Source organism: Solenopsis invicta, chromosome 11, assembly GCF_016802725.1.
Source record: "Solenopsis invicta isolate M01_SB chromosome 11, UNIL_Sinv_3.0, whole genome shotgun sequence".
Lineage (NCBI taxonomy): Eukaryota > Metazoa > Arthropoda > Insecta > Hymenoptera > Formicidae > Solenopsis > Solenopsis invicta.
Genome location: NC_052674.1, coordinates 14,851,906 through 14,864,740, shown reverse-complemented (window position 1 = coordinate 14,864,740; position 12,835 = coordinate 14,851,906). Strand labels below are relative to the sequence as shown.

The 12,835-nt window shown below is 46.9% G+C and overlaps 1 protein-coding gene and 1 long non-coding RNA gene across 6 annotated transcripts in view; one reads left to right on the top strand and one right to left on the bottom strand.

Annotated features, from left to right (window-relative positions):
- Positions 1-12,835, top strand: part of LOC105203442 (protein spire) — a 330,825-nt gene that overhangs the window by 81,169 nt on the left and 236,821 nt on the right. For all 5 annotated transcript variants that reach the window (XM_039455090.1, XM_039455089.1, XM_039455093.1 and 2 more), the window contains one exon: positions 8,715-8,869. In XM_039455090.1, the coding sequence (XP_039311024.1) occupies positions 8,715-8,869 (155 nt within the window). The remainder of the gene's footprint in view (positions 1-8,714; positions 8,870-12,835) is intronic.
- Positions 10,213-10,834, bottom strand: LOC120358994. The gene is made up of 2 exons (XR_005575897.1): positions 10,801-10,834; positions 10,213-10,409 (listed from the first exon to the last, which is right to left on the bottom strand). It is a non-coding gene; the product is annotated as an uncharacterized LOC120358994 (long non-coding RNA).

Below are 12,835 nucleotides of genomic sequence, written 5' to 3'. Positions count from 1 at the left end.
GCCTGGGTGTGCCCTTTTCTCCCACAATTCAAACAGCACCGGGCCTTGTCGGTATCGCCAGGGCATCGATGCTGTGTATGGCCATGGGCTAAGCATCGGAAACATTGCTGTGGAGGCGCCTTAAGTACTTCCACGCGAGCCGCTACCCAACCCAGGGCCAGTTTGCCCGATTGGGCGATTTTTGCGGCCGCGGCGACCGGACACTGTACAATAACAGAGCCCAGTCTCTGCCGTCACCTTTCCCACCCAGAAATCCGCCACGAAGATAGCCCCGGAATCGGCGACCGCGGTGGCCACCTTCTCCGGGGAGATTGACTCGTCGAACCCGGAGATGCGGATCCCCAACCTGCGCACAGGGCATGAGATCCGCACGTTCGGGCCTCCCGCGACGCGCCTTATTTCCGACGCCAGCCGTTCCGCGACTGGCCTATTTTTTTGCGGGATCTCCAATAGGAGTTCTCCTGTCTGGGCTCGACGGAACCGGAGTCCAGTGGGGTCCGACATTATGTCCCCAAGTACGATGGACTCTCGGGCCCGCCGCATCACCGCCGCGTATGAAGCGTCATCCCCAGTCACCGTTACTAATATCGCGGATGACTTGGGGACACGTTTCCTAATCTTTCTCGCCGCGAGGATTTCGCTTTGCGGCGGAACCTCCTTCTTTTTATTCTCTTTCTTTTCTTTTTGGGCTTGGCCGCCGAAGGAACGCTCAAAGCAGCTTCTTTCGATGGCCCAGCCCTTTTCTCCTGGCGTTGCTGAGGAATGCTCCCCAGACTGCTTTGAGGAGGAGGATCAGAGGTGGCATTGGGCACCACCCCTATCCACCCTCCTCTTTTGACTGTCCACGACCTCGATCCAGCTCCGATTGCCCGTAGACGCATCGGGGCTGGACGCGGCCGCCGGCATGGCAGGAGGTGCAGGAGGTTCCTCCCGCGGAGCCCCGGTACCTCCCTTTCGACCCTTCCCTTTTTTGTTCCTGGCGCCGATGGGGACGGCAGCCGGGACAGCCCCCGACCCCACCCGCGCCAGGCGCTTCTCCAATCCCTCTACCGTTGCCGCCAGCCGCTCCAACGTCCCCAGCACTCGCTCCTTGAAAGGAGAAGAGCCAGACGCATCGGGGCCGGAAGCGGCCGCCGTAGGCGGCAGAGGAGGTAGAGACCTTCTCCCATCGACGGCTGTGAGGCAGCCGCAAACGAGGAGGGCGCGCTTAGCCACTCCCAGCTAGAGTCCCTAGAAGTAGAGAGTCTGGACATCTGTTCCTAAAATGTCGGTGATGATTATGTCAGTGTATGTACGTGAGCTTTATGTGTGTGTATGTTTATCGTTGTGTGCACTTGAACGTGTTGTATGCTGTTATCACATTGGCTAAGGAGGATTAAATAGGGATCCGTATTGGTGCTGCCATTTTAGGTGCACAATCACGTGTATCCAATCACGTGGAACTCCGAGATGTCCAGACTCTCTACTTCTAGGGACTCTACTCCCAGCTGTCCCCTCAGTTTGGCGACTTCAGCCCGGAGGGAGCGAATTTTCTCCTCCCGGGCCGCGGCCGTCGTTTTCTCCTCCTCATTATCTCGCCCGATACGGTCCATGGCGCGGTACGCCAGCGTCATGAGCGTCTCCCGGGCGAGATGATTGTTGATTTTAATGCTTTCAGACAGGTTGCCCGACAGCGGGCAACCCGTGGACGCTTTGTTGCGCGCGCTCTTGACCTCCTGGAGCCACTTATCGACCAGGCCAGCCAAATCGGTGTTCATACTCCGGGAGATCACTCTCAATTGCCGATCAATATATCGACGTTGATCTGGCGTGAAAAGGGTCGGGAGGATCCTGATGCGCTGCCGAGGCCGCACATCACTCACTCCCGTTCCTTCTCCCTCCGATTCCAAGCTCTTGATGACATTGGCTCGGAGTCGGCGGGAGAAAGAACAGGGGTGAGCCCTACCCTAAATTGCTCCATGGGAACCCCGTGGAGCCGGTCCTCCGTGTCTGCCCCGTCGGGTAATGGGGAAGGGGACCTGAAGGGTCCACTCCCGTCCAAACAAGGGCGGCCACGGGCGCGCCTACCTCTCACGTGAGCCAGGAGGTTGAATCCGTCTCCCGGAACATTCGGGATCCTTTTTTTTTTTTTGTGTGTTAACGGAGAGGAAATGCGTTACCGCATACCCCAGGCCCCGGGGGAGGCCTGGCGGTTATGTGGGGCTCTTCCCCGCCGACAACATGTCGGCGAGGACATACCCACTAAAACCTCTCCGGGTGTCCAGCTCAGGTCCTTGACTGGGGGGGACTCCGGGAACGCGTACAGCATGCTTCCGGAGCCCCCCGGACCAGGTCGGCCGAGGCCGACTCAGCACGCCGGGGGGCACCCTGGTGCGGGTCCCCCGGCAGGGCCGTGAGGCCAAGCCAGCCTAAGGTCGGGGGAGAGGGACACCAGCCCTCCCCCGCCTCTTCCCCTTGTGATGTTTACGGGGGTAAAGCCCGGGAGTCCGGCCCCCCGGCCGGATGTCCCGGGCCCCTACGCGCCGGACTAGCCCGGCGCGGCGGCATACTCTTCTCCGTGTTGGGGGGGAGGAGGTAGGAAGGAATTTCCCTCCCCCACCAGCACCCCGGCGAGGCGCTAGAGGGGGAGCGATGGCGCATTGTGACGCGCGATCGCTCCCCCGGACCGTTAAGTCAGGTTTGCCTCGCCGGGCTCACTTACATGGGGAGCTGCCCTCCTACGGCTGCGCGTCCCGAAAGCTGGGCCGGCAGCCGCAGGGGAGGACGGCAGCTCCATTTCATCATTCCTGTGGCGGTCGCCGTCGTCCCTCTCCTCCGCAATAGCGAGGGGGGCGACCGCCACGGCTCTTCTGCCCCGCCGCCGCCCGGTGGAACTCCGGGGGCGGGGGCCGCTTCTTCTCGGTCGGGGCGGACGGGGCGGGGGCCGAGACGAAGCGTGACCCCCGTCTCCGCCGCCCCTTCTGTTCCTCGCGTCGCCTGGGGGCATACGACCCCCAGGCTGACGCTCCCGCACCTTTTCGGCCTCCTCCTTCTGCAGCATGACTCGCTCGCAGAAGGAGGAGACCGCCTTACAGGCGCTCTCCCTGCCGACCATCTGACTGATGATGGCCGGTAGGGAGAGGTTGGCCGGCAGGGAGAGGTACATTCGGGATCCTGTCACGGCCCTCCGACTTATCTAATTCGATGACCGGCTCCAAGGGGTTTCCGGCCATCTCTTCTTTCCTCTTTTTTTTTTTTTTTTTTTTTTTGATAACGGAGAAGAAATGCGTTACCACATACTCTAGGCCTCGGGGGAGGCCTGGCGGTTATGTGGGGCTCTTCCCCGCCGACGACATGCCGGCGGGGACATACCCACTAAAACCTCTCTGGGTGTCCTGCCTTGGTCCGTGCCCTGCCCTGGTCATGCGTCCCCCCGGCATTCTTTTGCGTCGCTTTTCGGCCTCCTCTTTCTGCCGCACTTACCTGCTCGCAGAAGGAGGAGACCGCGACCCACGCGCTCTCACTGCGGACCATTTGGCTAACGATGGCCCGCGGGGAGAGGTCGTCTCCGACCTCTTCTTTGAGGACTCCGCGCAGGTCGTCCCACGCCGGACAGAATTCCAGCGTGTGCTGCGCGGAGTGCAACTCTTTGGCACAGTGGTGGCATCGTGCCGTCGGCTTCTTCCGTATTCTGCACAGGTACTCACCGAAACACCAATGTCCGGTGAGCACCTGCGTCATCCTATAGGACAGGCTGTCCCAAGGGCGGCTCACCCATTTGTCCAAGTGGGGTAGGACGGCCTCCAAGATCCGAGATCCAGCCGCCGGCGGGTCGTTTATGAGGTTTTCTCGCCAACCATCCATCGCCCGCCGGCGTGCTCTATCTCTTAATAGTGCGGTTGCCTTGGGGTTAACGACTCCCCCCCCCCCTTGTAAGCGGATGGCCTTCGCTCTGGCGTAGCATCAAGCCAGAGCGTCGGCCGTGAACTTCGCCGGGGGGAGTCTCGTTAGGACCATTATTACCGCGCTAGGTGCGGTGCGATACGCGCGCACGATTCTTCGAGCCAGCCGCCGTTGTATTACGTGTAATGTCTCGCGTATGCGGCGGCTGGCTAGCGTTGCTTCAGTCCAGATTGGGGCTCCATAGAGAGTCCTAGCCATCACGGCATAAGCGTACGCGCGCCTTGCACCGACCCTCGGACTTTGGAGGTTGGCCATCAACCCATTAAGGGCGTCCGCCCTCTTGCCCAATTGCTGTGCCAGATTGTCAAAGTGCTTGACAAAGGCCCTGCGACTGTCCAGTAGCAACCCCAAATATTTTAGGGTTGCTCCCATCCGGATTTGGGTGTTGTTCACCAGGATGAAGGCCTGGCGCGGTATCCCGTTAGAGCCATCGTGGAAGAATACAGCTTCCGTTTTCTCAGGGGCCACCCTTAGGTCCAGGCCCGGGATAGACCCTACCGCGATGCCATCGATCGGTTCCTCGGACGAGGCGGGTCACTGAGGTCCTTCCCGTCCGAACCTCCCCCATGGACGCGGATCGGCGTTGTTTCCCCGCGGATTTGTGGAGGCAATGGATATGCCACTATTTCAAAGAATCGGGTCTCTGGAGATCCGCTCGCGCATCTATTTTGCTGCCCACCGCCCATCTTACGACGATCACCGGTCAACATGACAGAGTTCCCCGCGAACGAGGCGGAGACCCCGGCCCAGGAGGCCTGCTCCGCCGGTCTCAGTTCGCTGAAGGAGACGTATCCCCTCCTCCCCCTCCGAGTGAAGAGAAAGAGAGGACCCCCCACCCACGAAAATTCCTCCCTCTCCCCGTCGGACTTGTCGCTCCCGGACAGCGCTTCTTTGAGCTGTTCAAGTGCGAGGAACCGATCGATGGCATCGCGAGACTCGTGCATAAGGTGCTCCTGCATCTGCAAGAGCGTCTCCATGCACGATTCCCGCGACAGATTCAGACAATCACGTACATTGACTTCCACAGTATCCCGTTTGTCGGCGGAGCCTGTGGGCACCCCGCTCGACAGCCCGTCGGATGATAACGACAAGGGGCCACCCGGGACATTAGTCCACTCCTTCTGGCCTAGGGGGAATCCGACTCCGCCCCCCCCTCCACCCTGCGCCACAAGTTGCCGTGTTCCATTATTATCCATAAATGGGATATTTTTTTACGAGGGAAACCCCACCCTCGCCCCGAGGGATACTACGGGCCGGCGTCCGGGGACCACCGACGCGAGGCGGACCTAATAGACAACACACACATCACACGCGCCGACCAGGGAAGAACACAAAACAAAACCCAAGTGCACGCGGTCAAGCGCACACCCGGGATAACCCATGATTGACGCGTGCCAGACAATGGACTGCGGCCGGACGACTAGGCCCCCCAATCCCAACAAGCACCAGGAACGATCCTTTGATCCACGGCCTCGGCGAAAACCAGCGTCCCACCCGACGATGCCTCCGCGCTAACGAGAAACATCTCCGAGAAAAGACGCACGTACACTCAGCGACTTTGATTCTGTCCATTGGGAAATTTTCCAAACTGAGGAGTCGTTTTCTTTCTACATACTTACAGTTCATGATTAACGTAACAAGCAATACGCTCTAGTCGTTACACTAATCATGAACTGCGAGTATGTAGAAAGATAGCGACTTTGCAATTTGGAAAATTTTCTCATGGACAGAATCAAAGTCGTTGGATGTACGCATATAATTTTATGCAAGCGAAGACTTTTTTTCAAAGCTTTTGATCTAAGTTCCAATGATTTAGTGTTATTCTATCACGTTGTCCGAAGAGTGGCATTGTTTCGTTTTGCCCAGGAAACCTGTACAACTGTTAGATTAATTAATATTGTCTTGGTTTGACAGCTCTGCGGTGTGGATAAGTGCAGATGTGAGTGATTATTAATGTACTTCTTAATTTTTTTGTTGTTTTTAAGATTCAAATAGGACATCTTTTTACGATCTTTGAATGATTTTTTTTAATTAATAAATTTAATCCAATTAATAGAACGAAAATTAATATTTAAATCAATAAAATATAAAGTATTTGGATGATTATTTATATTGAAAATACTAACTGTGCCCCGCCACGTGTTGCTGTGGCTCAGTCTAGTTAAATGAAAAAGTAAGAAAAAAGAAAGCGCGGTATACAATTTTTAGTTACATTTAATTTTGACTTAAAAATTTATTATATGCTTTAATAAAAAAAATTTAATTAAAACCAAAAGAGGTAAATTATTGTTAACAATTTAAGGGGTAATACCACCTTTGAGATTTGAAAAAATCGATTTTTTTTGCTTAAATCATTAGTTTATACTTATAAAAATATGCTGTAGTTTTAGAACAAAATTCAAACTGTATTATAGTGTTTGAGCTGATTAAATGAATCGTCTCTATGCGTCTACCGAGCAGCTGCAAGCGATTTGGAGCGGCCCCGTCTTCTCTATGCTTCGTAGTTATTTGGGCCTTATTTATGTACCGAAAATAGACCTTTGACTAACACAATATAGATGTTATTAGTTGTACTATATCAGTAAATAGTTTTGAAAGTGTCGGTTTCTGTGTTTATGCGACGCCATTAGTTTTTCTGTGTTTATGCAACAAACTTGGCTGTTTATTATTATAATGATGACTATAACAGTCTAATGAAAATTTTGCAAATCTAAAACCTCATGGTGGGCCCTATTTATCATTATTATTGCCAAAAATTGGATGCGCGGCGCGTCGAACTTGCCGAGCGCAGTCTCACCCAAGAAGCAAAGAGACCAGAATATCATTATTAGCAACAAGAAAGGAATCAAATGAGGTTGCTGAACTTGTGGAAGGACAGCTTTATGAGGCAGGCATCGCAGATTAGAGATAAAATAAAAATTTTCAACTTTATACACAAAAAATCAATTACTAAAACTTTAAACGCGTTTTTTTCAAAACACAGTTTTTCAAATTTGCGTGCAAGGTTACTCTTACAATTTTTATCCGATTGACTTGAAACATAATCTTCTTGTAACTATTCTACAGGGAAGTACGTAGGCTTTTTACGAAATGTTGAAAACTCTTTTTGTAATCAGCATTTTTTAAACAAATTTTTGGGTGAAAAATCCACTTTTTTTAATAAATAGCTGCCATTTTGATAAAAATTAATATTTTAAAAAATCCCTACGTACTTCCTTAGTTTTGAATATATAGATAATAAGATTTTTTTTTGTTTAGTTCCAACATAAATCATGTTGCAGAAAACTTGCACGCAAAAATTCATCTTTAAGAAAAGACGATTTTGTAAATGGGCTAGTACGCCGCCATTTTGTGCATAAAAGAAAATTAAAAACTATTTTTTTACTTATCAATATATGTACAATAAAGCCCTCTAAGCTTTTTTTATATAAAGTTATTCATTTGCCGACAATAAATTCCCAAACTTAGGTATCATTTTAGGGCCTCAAAGGTGGTGTTACCCTTTAATTGAATATATAATCGCGTTGTCACATGACAGTCATGATGTAAAAATATCTAAAGTCGGAACACGCTGACTGAACTACATATATCGATATGCTTTGACATTTGTACAAATTCATGTGTTAAGGCATTCGTGGAACCTAGTCGTGGTCATTAGAGTTATGACACTTTTTCTTCGATAGTTTTTGGAATGTAGATTTGCTTGTCAAGCGGCGAACGTAATTGATTGGATCCACAAGTAAGAACCAATTACGTTTGCCGCTCGATGAGTAAGTCTACATTCCAAAAATCATCGAAGAAAAAGCGTCGCAACTTTTATGACCACGACTGTACATATGCACACATGGGCGGGAGATGCAAAGGGACGGGTTTATGGTCCACCCCCTCGTACACCCACCCCATCGGTAGATAGTTATAAAGTGCGGTCCTTTACCGACGAGGTGCGGGAGGGGATGGACCTTGCACCCCCCCCCCTCCCTCTTGTGTGTGCGTGGCGCGTGTGTGTCACCAACGTACGTTCGTCTCTTAATTTTATATTTTTACGCAATTTAGCTTGTAGGCAATCAAACTGTAGGCAAAAATTTTTTGTGTATTATGTGACTTCTGTCATGTATGCTAACGTACAGTTGTTTTTTTTATTTAATTTAATATTTGTGCGCAATAGAGCTTGTAGACTACCGAACTGTAGGTAAAAATTTTTGTGTACGAAAAATACTGTAGGTAAAGTTTTTGTGTTCGAAAACATTTATAAATTTACGTTGGCTTATGATTTATAAGCAGCTGGGGTCCTCTCTAAAAACGTAACAAACGTTATCAAAAAAAAGGAAAAGAAATAATACTCCCTCGCATAGTCTAAATAATAAATTAAATAAAATTTCAAATTTATTATCCTAAAAATTAAAAAATATTAATAAAGTAATGTTTATTACTATTAATTTAATTATTATTAATAAAATTAATACATATTTATATATAAAAATAAAAAATAATATAAATAATAATTACAATATCATTATAGCCTACACAACATATTTCATCGGAGGGATGTTGCATATACGTTGCGATGTCCTATGACGTTGTATGGTTGTCGCGATACCTATGCTAAGTATCCCTTAGATGAAAAAATGTCACATGTGCCGTGTGGAAAATAACGCGTTACTTCTCATTTGTAGTCCTAATGTTTATCACTATTTTAATGAAAATTTAAATTAATATAATGGTTAAAATTGATTTTTATTTCAGTCAAAATTAAAATACGATTTGATTATTAGCTTGCGTAGGTGACGTAGAAGACCGTCTACAAGAAACTGACGATGAAGGTATCGAGAGGGACTCTGGTGATACCGATGCGGAGGATTATATGATGCCGAAAACTAGCAAATCCTACACGGATAGACCGTCATGTACTTTGAAGACTGTTCTCCAAGTAAGATTATATTTATTTTTTATAATACATACAAGATCGTGTAACGACCTGTCTTTTACCGCGCACGGGGCGGCGCGAGCGCGGCGGACTAGGACGCGGATTGAGGTCGCCAAGAGAACTAGACTTTTCGGTTTGGATGGTAGAAAAGTAGCGAGTTTATTTTGCGTAAGATAGTTGTACAGTGGAGTAGCGGAGTGGCTTAGCCACGACGGATGGCGGTGACGCTCGGACGGACGCAACAGAACTTAAAGAATACGCGCGGACGGACAAACGAAAAACGGAGCGCGCGGACGGACGAACGGTATTTACAAATATGTTTGACGCGGTATCGGATGCGAAGCTATGTACACGGCTCGGTTCGCAGAATTCCTGCGCCGAGGTTTCCGGGAACTCGGAATCGTTTGTTGACGCGCGCAGACCGTGGCCTTGCCGAAGGCCGCGGCCACGGCCGTAGATGACGCGCGCGCGGTGCGGCTGTACGCGGATCGCGATTCCCGACGCGAAGCGGTTAATACCGCGATGTTCGGCGGTGGTGATCGACTCACGCCAAGAGCTCTTGGTAGAGGCGCGGAACTCCACACCCCAGGTCGTGAGTAGATACCCAAGCGGGGACGACGGATCGGGAATTGCCGACTACCAGGATCCCCTGGTGGAGTCCAAGGTGGACTTGAGCCCGTTTAACCGGCGGTTTCAGGAAGGCGGACGGCTCTTGTCAAGACTTCTTGACGGAAGCTAAGGCGCTTAACTCCCTGTGAGCACTAGGAGGGCTTCTTCTACGGACAGGAGAGCGGACGGAGAAGAAGACCGCTCGACTCTCGGAGCGGCGGCGCTTATATACCCGAATCTCGAGGACAGGGACGGTGCGGGGGTACGGAACGGTACGGAGTCGGTGGGGGTCTCCCCGCCGCTCGAGATCGGTCCGGCGGTCGCCACTCCGGTCGAGCGCGTGCGCGCGGAGATCTGCCACGGAGATCTCACGTGTGGATGCGTCAACGCGCGCTACGCCGGTGTTTGCGTGTCTTATTGGCGCTGTGCGCCGCGTTTTTGCTGTCCGGCGGTTGTTCGGCCGGACAGCCCGGAACGGTTGACGGTCCGAGGGGGGAGCGGAAAGGCGGTTTGTTACAATCGTTACATGCAAAGTAATAAATAAAGGGATAAATGATCACAATATAGTGAGTACAAGAAAATATTTATTTGTTTGAATTTATCAAATTATGCTGGAATTTATCGGACTACACCGGATTTCGCCGGACTTTATCGGACTTCGAGAAATTCAGCGAATTTCAAAGAATTCCACGGACTTCTAGCGGATTGTACAGTTTGTGCCAGGTATGCCTGGGGTCCGATTCTAGGGTCCACGTTTTATTCTTAATTGTTTTTACGTTTATGGCTATTATAAGCAGATGCTGCGTTAGCGATCATGAATGTATCGTAGTGTTAGTAAATTATGTGTTTGACAGCCGGCCGATGTAACCTCAGTTTTGATCGGTGAAATCTCAAAAATATTCCAAAGCTTAATTAAAAGGAAGCGGATCAAAGCCTTTGATAATTATTGTCACAAACACTCCGTTGTTGACTATCCTTACATTTATTAAAGAATACGGTAATGTCTTGCACCAAGTCTTATTATTACCCGTAATTGTTAGAAAAACAGCTCACAAAGTATATTTTCTTATTGTCAAATAATAACACTTTTTATTTTTAAAACTACAACTTATCTGATATATCAAAGGCTTCGATCCGTTTCTTTTCAATTAAGCTTTGGAATATTTCGGAGATTTCACCGATCAAAACTGAGGTTACATCGGCCGGCTGTCAAAACATAATTTACTAACACTACGATACATTTATGATCATTGACGCAGCATCCGCTTATAATAGTCATGAACGTAAAAACATCTATGAACAAAACGTGGACCCTAAAATCGGACCCCAGGCATACCTGGCACGAACTGTACACCGGAATTCAAGAGTGGTTACTTTTTTGTAATTTACACACATTAACCCTTTGTACACGTAACTATCAAAACGCGATTTCTGCGATGACAGTAGCTTGCAAAGTAAGTACAGCGTAAGAACCAATCAGCATTACGGAAAAACGTCAATAAATTTCGAGAAATACGATTATCGTTTTAACATGAAGTTTTTCAGATAGGAAAATAAACATGTTTTAGCTTTACTTATTAGAAAGACCATTCAACTGCTAGTTGTCGATCAAGTAATATATTATTGGAAAGTACACACCAAGACGATTACAGATATATAGATCGTTGCCTTTTGATTGAACGTCAGTATGGTATTTATAAGATATAACGGAAAGGTCGAAAATGGATTATCTTGAAAAATATAAGTTTCATGAAAAATGTTTCAAATAAAATTATAGGGTTTAAAAAGATAAAAAGATTTATTTAATTGAGAAGGTACCCACTTTTGAATTTTGATGTACAATCTGCTAGAAGTCCGTTAAATTCATTGAAGTCCGATAAAGTCCGACGTAGTCCAATGAAGTCCGGCGTAGTTCGATAAAGTCCGATGAAGTTCATGAAGTTCGCAAAGTCCGACCAAGTTCAACGTAGTCTAATGAAGTCCGGCGAAGTCGGTGTAGTCCGATGAAGTCTGCGAAGTTCGATGAAGTCCGGCGTAGTCCGATGAAGTCCGATAAAATCCGGCATGGTTCGATGAAGTCCGACGTATTCCAATGAAGTCCGACGTAGTCCGATGTAGTCCAATAAAGTCCGGTGAAATCTTGAAGTCCGAAGCACGATGTACACTTACTTTCCGAGTGGTTACTCCTTCGTATTCAATGATCTTATCAGTTTAACATTAGATGGCGTCACCAAGGTCAGGTCAAGGTCACATAATTTTTTTAAATAGAACATCTTATTTTTAGTTTCACAATCTAATAACTGTTGCCAAACACTTTTCAATTTACTATATTGATGCTTTTTTTATTAAATAGTTTCATTTTTTGAGTTATGAAGCGTAAAAGTTAAAGTATTACTAGCAGTTGGAAGGTCTTCCTAGTTAGCCTTTTTTATTGTTTTATATTATAATAAATAATTAAAATATTTTATGAACGTTTTTCAGTCACGAATAACACAAACGATTATTATAAACATTTGATGAAAGGAGAATATATGAAAATGGTCAAAATTTGTCCGCAGCTAAACTAATTTTACCGTGTTTTTTGATATACATGAAAGAGAAAAATAATATTTATAATCGAAAGTACGGGAAAAATTGTTGATAAAATATTATGTAAAACACGTAATGCATATGTGACATTATGTTTTAATTTTATTTTTATATGACCAGACTTGTTGTTTTAATATACGCATTTGCGTTTATTTTTCAGATACATTTTACATAAAGATTTATAAATAGTAGCAATTTTTAGTAAAGAAATATTAAATTTTTCAAAATTATTTTTTGTATAATCCGGGGTTGCAAAATTTGTAATTAAATATTAATAATTAAGTAATTAAATTTATTCTTTTTAATTAAATCTTTTTTTAATTAATAATTAAAATTTTAATCGTTAATTAACAACTAAACTAATTAATAGTTAAAATTCTAATTCTCAATCATATAGTTAATAATTATAAATATTAATAAACATGCCCAAACTTATTCAAGCAAGCACGCTTTCTCTCTCTCTCTTTCTCTCTCTCTTTGTGAGAAGAAAAGTATTACTGTTTCTAAAAACTTGAGATGTAAATACTTTTGCAGATTTCGTGTAATTCTTTGTTTGATTCTTCGACTGTACTAAGAATTTTCTGGCACTCCTCTTATCAAAATTATTAAAATCAAGATAAAAAATAATTACATTTTTAAGTTAAAACTAGTATTGTGATGTAACAGAAAGTGAGAGACGGGAGAGAGACTCTTGTGTGTTGTATCAGCTGAGCACAGCAGACGCCTCACGACACACCTGAGCATAACGGTGAGTGCGCCGCCCCTGCGTAC